General features: G+C 46.3%; 1 protein-coding gene across 6 annotated transcripts in view; it reads right to left on the bottom strand.

Annotated features, from left to right (window-relative positions):
- DCAF1 (DDB1 and CUL4 associated factor 1) overlaps positions 1-17,414 on the bottom strand; it is an 814,171-nt gene that overhangs the window by 526,521 nt on the left and 270,236 nt on the right. For all 6 annotated transcript variants that reach the window (XM_085625108.1, XM_085625107.1, XM_085625110.1 and 3 more), the window contains exon 12: positions 7,930-8,099. In XM_085625108.1, coding sequence (XP_085481234.1) covers positions 7,930-8,099 — 170 coding nt within the window. The remainder of the gene's footprint in view (positions 1-7,929; positions 8,100-17,414) is intronic.

The following is a 17,414-nucleotide window of genomic DNA, read 5'->3' as shown; positions in this document are numbered from 1 at the left end:
GTGTCCGCCCCCCGGTGGCCGCACTGAGGGCCCCGTGGTGCCCGTGCTGGCCTCACAGCTGCCCTGCGAGAGCACAGGGAGCTGCTACGCTGTGGGCCACATTACGTGTTGATTACCGAGCCCCAGAGAGGGGCCCCAACTTTACCTGCCCTGATTCTACTGTACACAGCTGCCCTGCCGGACAGTGGGCAGCTGCACCTAATGGGCACTGGTTGTTTTGGAGTCCAAGGTGGGCTCCAGCAGCAAGTGTAGTCCCAGTGCTTGTTTGGGGGCATTGCATTCCTCAGGAAGAACGAGAAAGGAGTGAGAGACCCTTCCGCCCTAGTGCTTTGTGCAGCAGGGGTATACTTGCGAGGCCTGTTGCCCCTCATGATTCATTGCTACTATTGTTGCGTGCTCATAATGCCCAACATTACGCAGGAAGTGATTCATGCCTAATATGTTGGTCCCCCAGGAGAGGTGCAGGATATATTTTGTTATACCTACTGTTGCATTCATGCTTATTGGAAGTATTGCCTCCATGTGAATATGCTTATGGCCAATGGGACTCAAGTTGGCTATACATAATGCCTTTCTATGCCTATGGTGATGACTAATGCCATTTTGCCTAATGTTATGCTTTATACCTTGTGCCCACTGGTTCTAGGCCTAATGTTTTCATTCCAGGCCTGCGCTAATGTGTTCATGCTAATGCAAGTTTTGGGCCTAGTGTTTTCACGCTACAGAGATGCCGCATGCTAATGCTGTTCCCTCAAGGGTAATATGGTTATGCCAAACGTGATGCATAATATGATTTATGCCTACTGGTTCGGTGCCTAAGGCATCTACGCTAATGAGGTATGCCTAATGTACTGCTCCTGTTTTATACCCATCGCTCTTATGCCTAAGCTTATGCCTTCGCCCTGATGATGTTGTCTCTATGGCCACCTGTTGATGCCTTGTGTCAATGTGGTATATGCTTTATGTTCCTGCCCACTCTGATCTAGGCTAATGCGATGATGCTAAGTTCATTATTCTACCCGTAGGTATGGACTGATTACACTTATTATGGCTTATGGACTTCCATGTATCTTTGGACTGGTGATGGTTCTGGCAGCGGCCCGGTTGGCCCTGCCTTGTAAATAGACCCCTGTGATTTGCTACCTAGAGCCGGCTGGCACGGTAGACCTGTACCTGTGATTGTATTCTAATGTGTTTTACCCAATACACAAGTTCTTTTTCATGCAACCTGGTGTGGAGTCTCCTTTCGTGGTGTGCCCGGTGTGTCGCCTGTGAGTGTCCTGCGCAGATGCTTTACACAATGCTCCTGGTTTAGCCTACCTGCTCCGCACCACGCTACCCCATTTCTAACAATTCTATAACTAACAGTTTCTTTCAGATGAACAAGTTACTTACCTTCGGTAACGATATATCTGTAAGGAACATTGGTTAGTTATAGATTCCTTACCGCCTCACCCATCCTCCCCGTTATGCGAACTGATTTCTAGGGTTAAGGACATCCTTTCAGGGCCCTAGTTTTGTGCACCAGTGGTCAGTGTCTTGCATGGCTCTGCCTTTCTGGCACAGAAAGTCGTGTACAGAACTGATGTCTGCGTGCGAGGGCTGCGTCTAAGTAGCTACAGCGACGTCATCCCAGCGACGACTAACGCGGAGCCGACCGACGCCACCTTCCGACGCGCACAGGTACTGCAGACAAAAAAACTTTCAGATCCAGTCTGATGCCTGGGGGTAATTCTAAAGTAAGTTTGGCGCCGAAGGTTTCGGTGCCGATGGTTTCTTGGTTGTTGTTTTTGGATCTGAAGTTGTTTTCGGGTACAGAGTGGTGATGTTCGGTGCTGAACTTAGTCCCCAAAGGCTTTGGCTCGTTGCCTGATTTGGCATGGGGCTTTTCGGAGCCGGAAGACTTTTTGGTAGGCTTTGATGCCGAGCCTGAAGGCGGGGCGTCAGAAGCGTGGTCTCGGTGCCGACTGGGACCAGAGGGCGTGGGTTGGTCCGGAGCCTTCTTTTTCGGTGGAACTGGAAGTTGGTGCGAGGTAGGGACTGTACGTTGTCCATGCGGGATGTCTTCATCCTGGTCGGAGCCATCGTCCTGTTCCTCATCGGCTCCGATGGGGTCGCTGGCTGCTTCTTCCACCGATTCAGGTCCGGAATGGAGCCTGTGTGTTGGCTCTGCATGTCGCGTCGTCGGGCCGGACGGCCGCGAAGAGTCTTTTGGGGGGAGGAAAGCTCGGCAGGCGTCGCAGTCCTGTTCACTGTGTTCCGGTGACAAACACAGGTTGCAGACGTCGTCTGAGTCGGTGCACAGGTATTTCGCATGGCACCGAGGGCAGAGCTTAAAGGGAGTTTGTTACATCTACTGCGAGTCGAACCGGGGGCTAGGCCCAACGGCCTACCACGAGCTCTCCGATCGAAATTAGTTTTAAGCAATAACACGATCCGCGATGAAAGGGGAACGCGATCAGAAACAATACCATCAAGGGTGAATGTTGTACGGGCCGAGAGGAACCCGGCGGATCGGCATTGAATCGGAGCATGGCGAGTCACATCCAAACCCGACGGCGGAAAAAAAATATCTGAAGATGGAGTCGACGACCATGCGCACTATCACCGAAAGGAGGAGTCACCTACCTCGTGACTAGGAAGACATTTTTGAAGAAAAACAAAGTGCAAACATCGGGACCCAACACTAGATGGCGATCTATGCATAAGCATGTGATCTACAGCTCACATGCCTCAAACAGAGCATTACCAAAAGTAAGTAACTTGTTCTTCCGATGGATACTTCTAACTGCAGATTCCTCACCTTGTAAATTCATACTGAAGTAGTACCTGCCCAGGGGTGGGTCAGTGGAATGGCTCAGGCCAAAAAGTTCTGGAAGACTGACTGAATAAATACCCATTCCGAAGCACTTGACTTTGAGAAAGTCTTCGCTGATGCCCATGCAGCAGCCTGACAGTTGCCCAGAACAGGCACTCTGCAAGCCAGAGCAGTGGTAGCAGCCTTGCCTCAAATTGAATGAGACCTTAATCTTGCCACTGGCTGCTTCTCAGCTAGCGCTCAGCAGATTTTTCTGCAGAGAGCAAACTACCTAGAGATGTCTCTTTTCTACACTGCCTTGCCCTTCTTTGCTCCCAAGAAACCCACAAATAGTTGGTCGCCCACCAGACGGTCCTCGATATGATCAATGTAGAAACTAAGGGCTCTCTTGGGTTCCAAACGATGGGAATCTCTTCTCCTCCGATGGGTGAGGTGGTGCAAAGGAAGTCGGAAGAGTGATAAGACTACCAGACATAGAAAGGTGTTACTACAGCAGCAAAAATGCAGCTCGAGTTCAACACCATTTTGTCTGGAAAGAATGCTGTGTAAGGCGACCGTACCAAAAGTGCATGCAGCTCAATCATGTGATGAGCGGACGTTATTGCGACTAGAAAGACTATACCCTTGTGGGTAGCTGTGCACTCACTCAAAGGGAGGGCACGTTAGAAAAGTGAGAACCAGATTCAAGTCACACTGTGGCATCACAAAGAGCTTTAGTGGAAAAATATGTACCTTTAAGAAATCTTATCGCAACAGGTTATCCACCAACCTCAAAAGAGCCAACAGACAGCCTTTAACAGTGCCCAATGCAAGTCCTTGCTGAGCCAAAAACAAAACAAACAACAACACTTAAGACAACTTAGCTTGTAGAAGTTGAATCTGACGGGTGCGGCAGCAAGTCACAAACTCTTCCCAGCACCCGGCGTGCAACAATTTCATAGATAGTCGCCTGGCTGCCAGAAGATCATTGACGACTCCAGGAGGAAGATCAAAGAGGACTACTTGCCACAGCTCAATCTCCATGCATGGAAGTACAGTATGTTGATGCCCAGGTGCAAGGCCCTGCCCTGATGCTGAAACAGTAGATCATTCCAAAGTGGCAGCCTGATCAGAGAGCGGAGATTCAAGCCCTGAAGTTTGGGATAGCAGATCAGCCTAGCACAATCCAGAGCCACTAATAAGACTTGGGTTCAAAAAGTCTTTATCTTCTTCATAACTAGAGCCAAGAGAGGTAGAGATGGAAAGGGATACAGGAGCCTTGAGCTTCACTCTAAGCAGGACAGGCCTCTCGGAGTGCCTTCTTGGGGACTCTAGGGTGCAGAAATGCTGACATTGTGAGTTTTCGGTGGTGGTAAAAAGAATGAACCAGTGTTCTCCTCATTGCTGAAAAACGCCTTACACCACCTCCGGATGTAACTGCCATTCATGATTGGCTAGGTGTCAACAACGGAGTTTGTCCGCTCTGGCATTTAGAGATCCCGCCAAGTGCTTCACCACTACAGAAATGCCCAGGCGAGTCAGCCACTTCTAGGGGGCTTGAGCCTACTGGCACAGAACTCAAGCTCCACTCCACCACGCTTGTTGCAGTACCACATGGCGGTAGTGTTGTCAGTGAGAACCTGATGAAAGAGTGGAAGGTCCCTAACGGCAAGCGAATAACCTGCAACTCCAACACTGTCTGCTCTGAGTGGTATAAGGAGAGGGGTCTGACACTAGCCCAATTGAAGTCTAGCAGTCACCACTGCAGATCTTCTGCAGTCTCCTCTGAAATCTGGGCGGAATTAAATAGGCCCTTCTAGTGCCCACTGGGACTTCAGGTTGCACTGCAGAAGCTGCAGGGGTCATCCGGCATGGCTGACTGGCAGAAGGCCAGAGGACCCAGTCCTGGCAGCCTCAATGCCATCTTCACTGACATCCAGGACAGAGGCTGAAACATCACGATAATTCCTGAATGGCATGGACTATTCTCTCTGGGGCAATACATGAAACTGCAGCATATTGACGATGGCTCTGACGAATAGGAACATCTTCCAAGGAGGCAGGTGAGACTAACACGTTGATAGCGACACAAACAATGTTAGGAGTTTCGCCGTCTAGAGGCGATCCATGACTGCCTGGGGCATCGAGGTATGGGAAGACTGATACATCCAAACTTGGAACATGGTCAGCAACCACCACCATCACTTTTGAGTACACCCTAGGGTCACTGGTGAGAGCAAACGGGAGCAAAGCAAACTGAAAATGATCTTAGCCCAATGTGAATTGCTGGTAACTTCTGTGGGCCTGCAGTATGGGAAATACGCATTCTGCAGGTCCAACGCCACCGTCCACTCACTGGGATCAAGGGCAGACAAAACCCTGGGCAAGCATAAGCATCTTAAGATTGACTTTCTACAGGAAGGCGTTGAGAGGGCAAAGGTCTAATATGAGACAAGGCCTCTGTCCTTCAGCAACAGGAAATAGCGGGAGTAACACCAAATCCCTACTTCTGATGCAAAGATGTGTTCCTCCATCAGCCATGTTGGTGTGGTACAAGAGTATGGCAGAGGTGAAAGAAATGGGCGGGCATGGACCCTTTTGACACTTTGGAGGACCAATGAGTCCAAAGTGATAGCTTGCCACCCCTAGAGAAAATATTTGATTCTGCCTTCTACAGGGTGGGTGTGTTGAGGACACACTAGAGTGGTTTTGCAGTTATGGTTGTCGGAGGAGCAAGGAACTGAGCTGCACATTGCCGCTGATGTTCTGCATGTTGTCACTGGGAGCCATGGACTCAACCAAGAAATGGCTGAGATGATTGTTGTGGCGAGAGCGGGACATGGCCTTGGTGGTATTGAAAACTCCTATTATATCCATGAAGGAGGTGAAACTCTCTAAGAAATTGCCGTGTAGTGGCAGATAGCCCCAGGGAACCCGTTGTAGCATGACTTTCCTGAAATTGATCCACGGCCGAGTACACTTTCTAAAAAAAGACTTGAGACATCAAATGGCATGTCCATTAAAGATGCTTGGACTTCCCCGGAACCGTAGACCTCTTTCAGGCATGGTGCCAAAGCACCACACTCGCGCCCATTGCTTAATTTAAGTAGTCAGTCGTGTCAAGGCCAGACCTACTAACGAACTTAGCCATATCCCTGGAATCCTATATCATTTGGGCTGAAAATGCCTGTAGGTCCTCCAGAACTGCTAAAAGAATTTGACAGACTGTATCCCATGACTGTAGTGGTCTAGGTGGCAGCTGGCATTGACCAAGCGCAAAGCCAGAGTAGCAGACGAGAACATGCACTTGTCAAATGTCTCCATGAATTTAGATTCACTGTCAGCGGGAGTCACAGGAAAGGCATTAGTGTTGCCTCTGCTGGTGGATGCCTGGACCAATAAACTCTGGTGTTGGGTCAAGATCGTACAATGCCAGTCTGTGGTGGGGTGCTACTTGCTTGTTAACTGGTGGCCCAGAGAAGGGCTTTGTCTAAGTGCCCAAGAGTGTATCCATTAAGGCTTAGTTAAAATGATAAGTTCAGCAGGTGCCTGGTCAGGTTGTAAAATCTCAATCAGAATGTTTGTTTTGATATCCATTGCAGAGAGCTGTAGGGCAATGACCTCTGCAAAACCATGGCAAAATAGGCACTCTTCACAGTGCCAGGAAAAGGGGAAAGACTTGTCCAGTGTCCAAGACGGTGTCCAGCAATTTTGGCATACATATTATCCTGGTCATATTGTGGGGTGAATTCCTCCCCCTCATCATAGTCATTGTTGTCAGAATCTGAGCAACAGAGCTGATGTAAAGTATGAGCTCCGCCTGAGGTAAAAGCAAGGTATCAGACACAGAAGGGTTGGCTAAAGGCTACGCTTCGGTGGGATCAGTACACAGCCAGCTTGGAATCACATACCACTATACTTCTACTAGCAGCAATGGTATCAATGTGATAAGAACAAGCATGGGGAATGGCACTGGGAACATAGTCTGCACCAAAGCCAGTCCAGAACCTGAAGCTGATTGAAGAGTTATGGACAGTTTTGAGGGCAAGCCCACCTGTGTGCCCATGACTGGAGGCCTCTGCTGGCCCTTGGGGTCCAAAGGCGAGCCAGTAAAACCAGAACTGCGCCAAATATGCAAAGCATTGGCTTCCCTAAGGGCCTCTATTTGCTGCGACGTCATGAACTGACTCAGAAATTTGGGTTGCAATCATGATTGACTGATTGAATCAGGAACAAACTCTGAATCAGCTCTTCAGGAGTGTGAGAGACCCCAAAAGACAAGCTGAAATCCTTGCACCCTTTCTTGAGTTTGAAAGCGGCAAAAAGAGTCAGATTCCTACTTTGAACTCTTATGCTTCTTTCTGACTTCACCAAATACTCCGTTGAGGATTTGCCGCAGTAATGGGACCTTCCTTTCAACTTTGACCAGTCTCAGCGTGGAGTCTTCTGCTGTTTGGCCACGTAGAGTTTCGCATCATGGTCAAGTATAGCGTTCAGGTCTATCTGGGTGCCATCGTCGCAGGCCCTGGGTTTGTGCTCCAACCCAGGGCAATCATCGTAGGGGTATGTCACAGATACATGTTTGCTATAATGTTAAAACCCTGTTGTTTCATAGATTACATATTTCCCTAGCACACTAGTAATAAAAGAGCCCTCAAAGATAAGGAGTGTGCTTCAAATCTTCACCTGAAGGTGCAGAAAGAAAGGAACTGACAACAGTGAGACCGGATGGAGCTTATATGCAGCCCCTCGTCACTTCCAGAATGGACCGACGTCTATACAAAACCCACGACGCCACCTACCAGTGCACAGCAGTACTACTTTTGACTTTCCAGATCCAGTCTGATGCCTAGTGGAATACCATAAGGTGAAAAATCTGCAGTTAGAAGTATCCATCAATTTTCAAGTGTTATCATAACATTTTCAGAAACCAGACTAGTTGGAGTTTAGAACTGAGAAACTTTCATAAAAGCAAGCTTTCCTAATACTGTGATAAAGCCAACATTTGCAACTGTCTGTTTTCCACATGCCTCTGTACACACTACTTATTATTTATCCTGCAATATTGATACCTTCTTATTCCACACAAAACAGGAAACAGAACATCTGTCAGTGTTCTTTGCTTTGCATACCTGGCATAGTAAGTTTTCCAATTAGAAGCAATGGAGATAAGCTGCAACATGAGCTGTACGCAGGACAGCTTCAGGAATACTTCGGCTGGCTCCCAGTACAACTGTGCTGGACCATACTCTACCAGGAACTCAATCATTTCCACAATTTGCTCATGCGTATAAGAAGAAGCCTATGAGAAGAGATGTACTGAATTAGGATATGCTGCACCAGGTCTCAGAAGACAATACATATTGTTAAGGAAAGAGAGTGTTCTAATGATAATCAGAAAGCTTTGCTCTATAAACAAACGTAAAGGAAAAAGAATGGCAATGAGACACTACTGAAAGAAAAGCATGTCCAGTGAAGATATTTGTGGCAGACTGCAGGCTTCTACAAAGGAAAAAAGAGGGCCGATGAGGCGATTTAGAGACTGGAGGGAGAGAAGAATTGAGGGCTCAGAATATGAGGAGCAAGACAACATGAGAGCCAGGCACGGTAAAGGAAAGAATGAGGAAGAAGAAAAGGACTCTACAGAAGGGAAGAAAAGCTCTGGCGGAGAACATAGGCAGACAGAACAAGCAGCAACAAAGTCTTGAGACAATAAAATTCAGCTTTGCTCCTAGATCTCTGGTAGGCAAGAACATGTAGAAGCCCTTCTGTGGGGCTGTATGCTATATGTCATACATATGCCGAACAAACATCTCTGCAACAAGAACAATTCTTAAATGAAAAAGTGACACACTTGTAAAATATATCCTCCAAAATAGAAAATCTTTCCAGAGGCATATGCCAATATATTTCTCAAAGTGAAAAAGAGGGTCTTTTGAAACCAGTTAAAAAAAAAATCCAAATGCTTATCATTTGCGCAAGTCAGCATGTTTTTTCTAAATGTACTGAAACCCCCATAATCTCCACCCCTTCTGCACAATCGTATGATGATCTGTTGAAAGCAGAATTCAAGCCAGCGATACCTATAACGTTATATTATCTGCATTTGTTTAGTGATCAACTCTCATTCATATGGGATCATAGTGCTGTGGGCTGTTAGGGATGTAACCACACAGTGCAGTTTACGGAAAGATCCAAGACTTGATAGTACTTCCCACCTCTAAGATTGTGTCCTGTTCAATGTGTGAGGTGACGGAAAACTACTAGATTCAAATGCAGGACCCACCATAAGTGGCTGTCTTAGATGGTGAGTACCCCTCATACAGCCATGATTTCAGGGTGTGAGGGGGGGGGGGGGGGTAGCACGTGAGGGCTGTAACATTTGCTTAAGAATCACTCAGATCAGTGGAAAGCCAGTTAGCCCATCCATGAAGTTGCTGCCAACATGGTGTGTCTTAATTGTGTTTGATATGTCTCTGATGTTCTGTGTAATGCAATTTTGATTGTAATGAAAGGCAATCAAAAAAGAAGAAACTGATGACCTGGCTTTCCCCAGACCAAAAACATCTAGTAAGTTTTAGGGAACACAATGACGTTTCTGCTAACAGTCTTGTGGGCACAGAGGGACTCTGTTGGACAATCATTGCAGAGCAGGAAAGACAGAGCAGTCTAGAGCATTTATGAGAATTATTTGAAGCCCGTATAGCAAAACAGGACACTTTCAATTTGGGAAATGTTATGGTAAAGCATCTCATGAATCCCTAACTAGCTCAAACTGCTGGAGGGATTAGGCAAGTAATGCCAACGGCAGGCATTTGTACTGGAAAGGTAGGGGGAAAACAACAAGCAGGGCTGGATTGGGCCAGAGTGAGAGAAGATGCTGGGATAATGCTAAGTGACTTATTGGGAACCTACGACCGACTGTAACCTTATAGTACCTATTACACATCTGAAACCTTAATAACCAACTTCACTGAGAGAGAGTGTGTGTGGTTTTTTTTCCAAACAGGAAGGCAGAAAGCAGTTTTCAAGCTATGTTCAACAGTTGAAAGACAAATATGATCAGGTGCATAATTCCCATTCTTCAAACCCCCCTCACCCCACCTCCTTTTCCCCAAGGAGAGGGTAACAGGAAATTAATTATCACAATGAAGTCTATTGCAGCATTCTTTGCCAACATGTACTAGAGGACCAGTAACACAGCAATATGAGTAGTCAAAGCGACACATGCGCTGGATGAGGGAATGAGAAGTCTGGTGGATGAGCCACCAATCTGAAAAAAAGTTGGTATGTTGATAAACACAGAGTAGCGTCAAACAAGGCTCTTAAAGACATTATCAAAAAGTATGGCTTTTATTTCAGACTGAGAAGCTTGGCTTTCAACACTTTCCTCCAGTAATTAAAGACCGGGTTAAATTTCAAAACATCAAACAATTGTCTTCCTTCATCTGCCTTCTAGACAATAGTAAGTCTCATTTAACATATGTAAAATTCATCCTCTTATTTTGCTTCTGTAAAGCGTGGTTAGATCTCACATTCTGCCACTCAAGTTGGACATTTTAAGTTTCCATGATTTTAAAGCAGCTCTTAATTTGTAGTAAAATAAGTGCCAAGACCCTCGTCTGGAGGTCCCTGCAGCTTGCGGCACCAATTGCCCTTGCCAGTGCTGCCAATGACAATCCAACACAACTACTAAGCATCACACTACGACAAGTGTGACAATTCAGACTATTCCAGGCCCCTAAAGCTATAAGAATTGCTTGGGCGTCCGGTACTAGTCATTTTTAATGTACACTGAATTAATAAACAATTATAGTAGTGCTTATCTCTTAATTAGTCAAACACCATCACCATGTGGCAGACTGTCATAAGCGACAGTGTTGACAATGAACTGCCAGTGCCGAGCACCAGAAACCACCAGCTCAAATTGTCCACTGTCTTAAAGGCTTATTTAGCATTTATGGAATGGGGCTAAACAGGTAGTTTTGCTTGTGGGCCTATCACATGAGGTGAATCACTATATCAATGACAGACAATTTCACACAGCTCTCAAAATCCAAATCACACTGGGCTCATAATCTATCAGCATTTTCTTGGACCAGAGATTGGACTTTGTCATCTCAAGCTACCAAGGAACCAGCTGGCCCAATTACCAAGCTTTTCAATGCTTAATTTTGTATGGTCTTCTTCATAAGGGACTTCAGTTCTCTCCTGCTCCAGTTTATTTTAGATACCAACAAGGACCAAAATTTGTAAGTGAATTCTGGTACATTTTGTATCCAGGTTAGTTGGGGTAAAAAGGAGGTGGCCCGCGTGCATCACTGTTTACTACACTGCACACACACTGGTATCCCCATTCTTCCCTGTTACTCCGAAATAGCATGCTTATGGTCCTCGGACAATTGCAAAGAGTATTGTTAACAAACAGCAGTCTCCACTGGTATCCAACTCAATGATACTCATTTTATCAACCTCAGATGTATGAACGTTTGAAATGGTTTGACTGGATTTTATCCTGTGACCAGGACGTTAAACACTGATTCCAGCAATAGTCCAATAAGCTCCCAGACCCTGAAATCCCATGCTTTTACAGCATCAACGGAGAACATATGTGGGTAACTTGTAGCTTGCTTCTTGACAGGACCCGTAGACCGGTAAAGCGCTGACTGCCCATTTACACTGCAAGAAGTAGGAAGTCCTGTCATGGGAAACAAGCATTTACAATGCAATGGTCTCGGCATTGTTAAAGTTAGAGCTATTGGCATTGCTCATGACATTATTTTTGTTTATGTTTTTGTTTTTAAAACATTTAAAGAAACGGCATTGTTATTTACAATGTCAATAGCTTAATCTCTCTCAAATGCGAGACCTATTGCATTTGCACCCACACACACAAAGCCACCCACACACACAGCCACCCACACACACAGAGCTATTCACATAGAGCAACCCACACACAAATAGAGCCACCTACACACACACACACACACACACACACACACAGAGTTACCCACACACAAACAGAGCCACCCACACATAGAGCCACCTACAAAAAAAGCCACCCACACAGAGCCACACACATAGAGGCGCACACACACACAGCCTCCCACACACACACACAGAGTCACACACACAGAGTCACACACACAAAGCCACACACACAGAGCCACACATACACAGAGCCACATACACACACAGCCACACACACATACAGAACCAGACTTTAATGAAAAGATCCAGGCTATACCTTAAAAACAAGTACCTGCCTGGGAGGGAAGCTGGAGAATTTGCATGAGGAGCTCTGCACCTGATGTGTGTGGGGTGGGACACCCTGCAGTTGCTGCTCTGTCTGGAGAAGATGAAGGACTGGAGTGTTCTTCCTCCTTTTATGTTTAAGCACGTTGAGAGCGTTGTACTTTCTTATCTGTTGGAGAAGAAATCTGCCCGTGTGCCAGGAGGTGAGCAGCAAGCACTTTTATGGGGCAATCCCCCGTCACTAACATCAGAGTGTCTTTTCTGAGGGACCCGGGCAGTAGCACGAGATGCCTGGCGCATGCCACAAGTCGCCCCACAGGTTTTGGGGCCTGGGGAGGAGAGCGTTGGTGTGACGGGGCCGTCCCCCTTCTCCAGCCTCTTGCGCAAGAGCCCACATGGGCGACAGGTCTGCTGAAACAGAGCCACATCAGCGTCTCCTGACGTACCCCCAGGCTGGAAAGAAGTTGCTTGGCAATCGGCCGTAGCAGAGGGGAGCCCCGCCCATCCCTGGGAGCGCAAAGGCTCAAACCTGGAAGTTGCGGCAGCTGTGGAGACTATGGAGAGGCAGTCACCATCCGGAGGACTGGGGACACCGCCCTGGCTGGCTGGCCACCAAGGAGGTGTTGTCCTCGGACAGAAACGAGTTGAGGAGGAGCACCGGCACGGGTCCCACTTCGCAGCCTCAGCTGCAAACTGATCTGCTCAGCCCCCAGTGACTGGTGAGTGGGGGCTGAGGTTCACCGTGTGGCAGCTGCACCGCTTTTGCGGGTTGATGCCCTACAAATCTGCACAGAGTGGTAGAGGGCATTCCTGGTCCGATTTGGCTGCAGCTCACTATGGTGGCATACGGTCCGAGGCCCGACTAACGTTTACAGATAGCATTGCACCGGAGCGTTGCAGACAACCCAAACATACGCCGGTGTGGCTCCCTCCTTACTTTGGGAGCACTTGTCTCACTGATGGGCATTGTAGGATGAGACCTCAATGGAGACTTCTGCTGGGAAAGTTACCTGAGCGCACAAACTTACTGCATAGCCTGTGACAGGAGCACAGGCATGACGCCGTCCTTAATTTAGTGGCTCCACGATAATTGATTACAAGTGCAACATGCACATATTTTACAGTAGTGCACTAAATGTGATATCATGTAACATCAGAATCGTTTCACATGTCCCAGCACACACCGCGGGGTCCCGTGTGTTCTTTCCTCGCCTGGATGTGTCCATCAGCAACAAAAAGAATCATGTGAAAGCGGAGTGCATTGTGTTTTGTTCGGGGCTCTTTTTTAAAATATGTTGCTAGACATCAGAAATCAGTGAGTGCTTTTACCTGAAAGGGCCGGACTTGAAACGGAGATCCAGGAAACGCCGAGCAGCAAGGAAGAGGCGACCCCGCGTCCCGCTCCGCTCCGACCGTGCACAAAATGGACGAACCTTCTGACGGTAAAAAAAACACGCCCACCACGTGTAAAAGGGGCGGGGCTTAAAAACGCGAAAGAAGTGAAAAAACACACCCCCGAAATAGACTGGGCTTGTTTGGAGAGACAAAGCTCTTCTCCAATGGCTGACCAGCATTTAAGAGGCCAGCCAATGGAGAAGAGGGGAGAAGAGGAGCGGGTTCAAGCCCCTCTTCTGAAAAACATTAAATCTCGCGAGCGAGACTGCGCAAGCGCAGCCTTCGCTAGCCGAGACTGCGCAAGCGCAGCCTTCGCTAGCCGAGACCTAAAAACTACACTTCCCAGCGTCCCTAGCAGGGAGCACGCTCTACGTGACTCGGGCGCTGTTTTGCCTGGATATAGGTACGGCAGACACTCGGAACACTGCCGATTATACTGGGTTTTCCTTGGACTGCAGAAGCATCCCGTTCCAGTTTCACAGGTGGTAAGGGTGCCCTTGCACCTCGTTTTTTATTCCCTGCTCAGAGTTGTGTTTCCTTGCGCGCTAGAAAACCGGAGTTCTCAGTGCTTCGTTGACCCCATTCCTGTGTTGAGCGCACACAGCGTTTCACAGCTGTTAAAGCAGAGGGATCACTGGGCAATTTGTGACTCATTCTTTCGTTGGAGAAGCTGGTCCTTGGAGGGCCAGCGCTTTGCCGCTTTGTTGATGGAATCGCATTATCGGTGATTCTTTGCTAAGTGGCTCTTGTATATTTGACATTACTGCACTCCATTTGTTGGTCATTCCCTGTTGGCGAGACCAGGGTCCCCTGGCTTCTCATGCAGGGAATGAATTATTTTCTTTTGGAGTTTCTTCCAGGGAGTGCGTGTTAATACTTTGGGATTATCCACCAGTTCAGTGGATCCAAGAATCTTGCTAGACTCTCCTAGACTCTCTGAGGCTCACTTTGAGGAGCCCAAGCTATTACTGGACTCCATCAGTGGAGCACTTTATGTTTATACATGCCATGAGCAATGTGCACCTCTGCCTTGATGGTATTCATGCCTGGTTTTGTTTTATATATCATTTTCCTAGGAGAGAGAGAAACAGGAGGGTATTAGGAAGTTCCTGTCTTGCTTTTGGAAGTATTCCACACACGCTCAGGGTAGGTGGTGTAATACATAATACTCCTCTCCCAGAGAACATTGTGGGGTTTGGGGACTATTGATGGATGTTCTTTCTTTTTTCCTTTTCATGCAGTGTTTATATGTTGGAAGCTGGCAAAATACCCTCTACTCTCTTCTGGTAAAAGCCTGTCTTTCTTTTCTTTACAGGTAGAAGGTTATCGTAAATAACTAGAGATACCTCACAGAGTGTTTGCTTGTTTTCTCCTTGTGTTGCACAGCATTGGGTATTGATGATGTGTATTCTGTGTCATCCATAGGTCTCCCTCCTTGCTGTTCCTACCCTTTCCTTCCCTCGCTTGACTATCCCACTAGTCCTTGTGTACTCTTATTCCGGACTTGGGGCAGTCAAGAGGTGGATCCCTTTTGAGCACCAGCTCAGTCCAGAGGATTCTGAATGCGGTACCTGACACTTCTTTTGTGTAAGAGGAGAATTATACTTTGTATGTGGTGTGAGGAGTTTCTATGCAAATGAACTAACTGATTAACTGTCAAATGTTTAAGATCCATATTCAATAAAATCAGGTGGTGGCACAAACCGAGCAAAAAGCATGATTAGGATTCAGATTATGTATGCATGAATCATCATGACAGAGTTTAACTCTACCACTTGCATTTTGTTCGAAGCAAACAATGGGCAAGATGTCTGATTGAGATTTCATTATTCATCACATTTTTTAAAATGTCTTCGCCTTCTCTGAGTAATTTGTTTAGACTTTCTCCTAAAGGTTCTCGCTAGGAAGGTTGGGGAGATCTATCTATGTAACAAGATTGGCAAAAAGTAGTCTATATGTAGTACCCTGTTACACCTACCGATTCCTTTCTTGTTAAAAATAAATAAATAATACCTCTTATACGTATACAGAGTATATCTGACATGTTTGAATTTTAGAAGTTTTTTTTTGCATTGGTAGTCTCAATATCTTCTCATTCTGATGTTTTTATCGTCTCTTGTAATTTTTGTAAAGGCATCATTCCAGTTTTCTTTTTGTGGGAGCTCTTTCAAATTAATGGTCTTAACAACGGACTTTGATGCATCTTACTCTGTTTCTGGCAACATATCTCCTTCTACACTGATACTGAAAATAGCAAACACCAATATCTATTTGCCCAGAAAAGGGCATATCTACTGACCTAGAAAATGTGTAAACAAGTGTTAAAGTCCTTCAGTCATAACCCTAATAAACAATTCATACACCCATACTTCCATGAATATGATACAGACACCTAACCAACAATTCAGCGAGAAAACACCATTTGGAAAATATTACCCAAGCTAAATCTGGCTCAGATTGCCAATAAAAACCTCGAATCTAAGTGGAATGTTGCCAAATCCCTCTAAATAGCAGAAAGTGTGCTGAACTACCTAGAACACAATACATTCAATGCAGACTTCCAATATTGGGTATAGTGGCAAAACAATGGTATGTGACAATTATTTTAATGTTTATGCCCGCGGGACCAAGGCAGGCACATCCTCTCCAACCCTTCACGTATTAGAAAACATCCTTGAAGAGAGGGAGATATCAATACCCCTGATAGTTGCAGGTGATTTTAATTGTACATATGAACCATTATGTTCGATGGATGTATCCAACAGCGACCAGGTAGAGTCATATTGGCATGTTCCTCCCCTTGATTTACCACCAATCAAAAAATGGACTCAAACTGCCCTGCAGCTTCAGGCCATATCCCTTGGTTATGGTCTTAGGGCAGCAAATGGCCGCACAAACTCGGATAAGATGGGAGCCAATGCCTTTAATAGGACATCTAATATGAGTCGCATTGATTATGTTTCGATAGATATCAGATAGAAGTACAGGATATGGTGGTTGGAGAAACAATTGATAGTGACCACAATCCACTTGAGCTTTCCATGACCTCCTTCTTGAGTAAAACCAGTGCTATTTCTGAGGTATACAAGAAAGTACAGAGGGAAGCCAAAAGGGAACATGTGGAGGATCATTGGAAACAGATCAATGCTGCTTGTAAAATTGAAAGATCCAAAGCAATTTTGGCTTCTTATAACAAGGGAAGATGCTGAGAGATCAAGTCCACCTATTAACAATATCACAGCGGTAGCCTGGTTTGACCACTTTTCCGGCATTTATTCTGGAACAGGAATGTCCATTCCTGAAGATCTCTTTGGACTTAACCAACTTACAGGCTGATGGCAATTATTTTTCAGCAGCAGATATTACTGAAAGTATTAGCTCTATACTTAAAAATAAAGCATCAGGCCCAGATGGAATACCTGGTGATGTATTTTTAGCCGATATTCCTAAATGGTCTAACTACATGTGGCTACTTGCTAATGGTATAGCTGCTGGGGCTCCTATACCCCCATCTTGGCAAGGAGCCGAGGTTATCCCGGTCTTCAAGAAGGGGGATCGATCACTGCCCTCAAACTACAGACCGATAAGTCTGATAGATGAGGCGCAGAAAGTCTTTGCTCGTGCCCTGCTCATAAGAATTACTGATTGGATGGAAGGGAATGATATATTATCCCCCTTCCAAGCAGGGTTCAGGTAAAAGGTCAGTACTATCGATCAGGTTTTTCGATTTACCCTCTTGGCCTGGAAGTCTGTGACATTGGAACAGGGCAGTCTTTATACTGCTTTTATTGACTTGAGGTCAGCTTTTGATCTTATTCCAAGGGCTACACTTTGGCAAGTACTTTATGATCAGGGGCTCCCCCACGACATCTTGGCACTTTTAATTCGCCTTCATGAAGGCAACTATGCGAAGGTACGCTGGGGAGATCAAATGCAATTGACAGACCCAATAAAGATTATTAGAGGG

The sequence above is a fragment of the Triturus cristatus genome, chromosome 9 (assembly GCF_964204655.1).
Source record: "Triturus cristatus chromosome 9, aTriCri1.1, whole genome shotgun sequence".
NCBI classification, from domain to species: Eukaryota; Metazoa; Chordata; class Amphibia; order Caudata; family Salamandridae; genus Triturus; species Triturus cristatus.
This window is presented reverse-complemented; position numbering and strand designations above follow the sequence as displayed.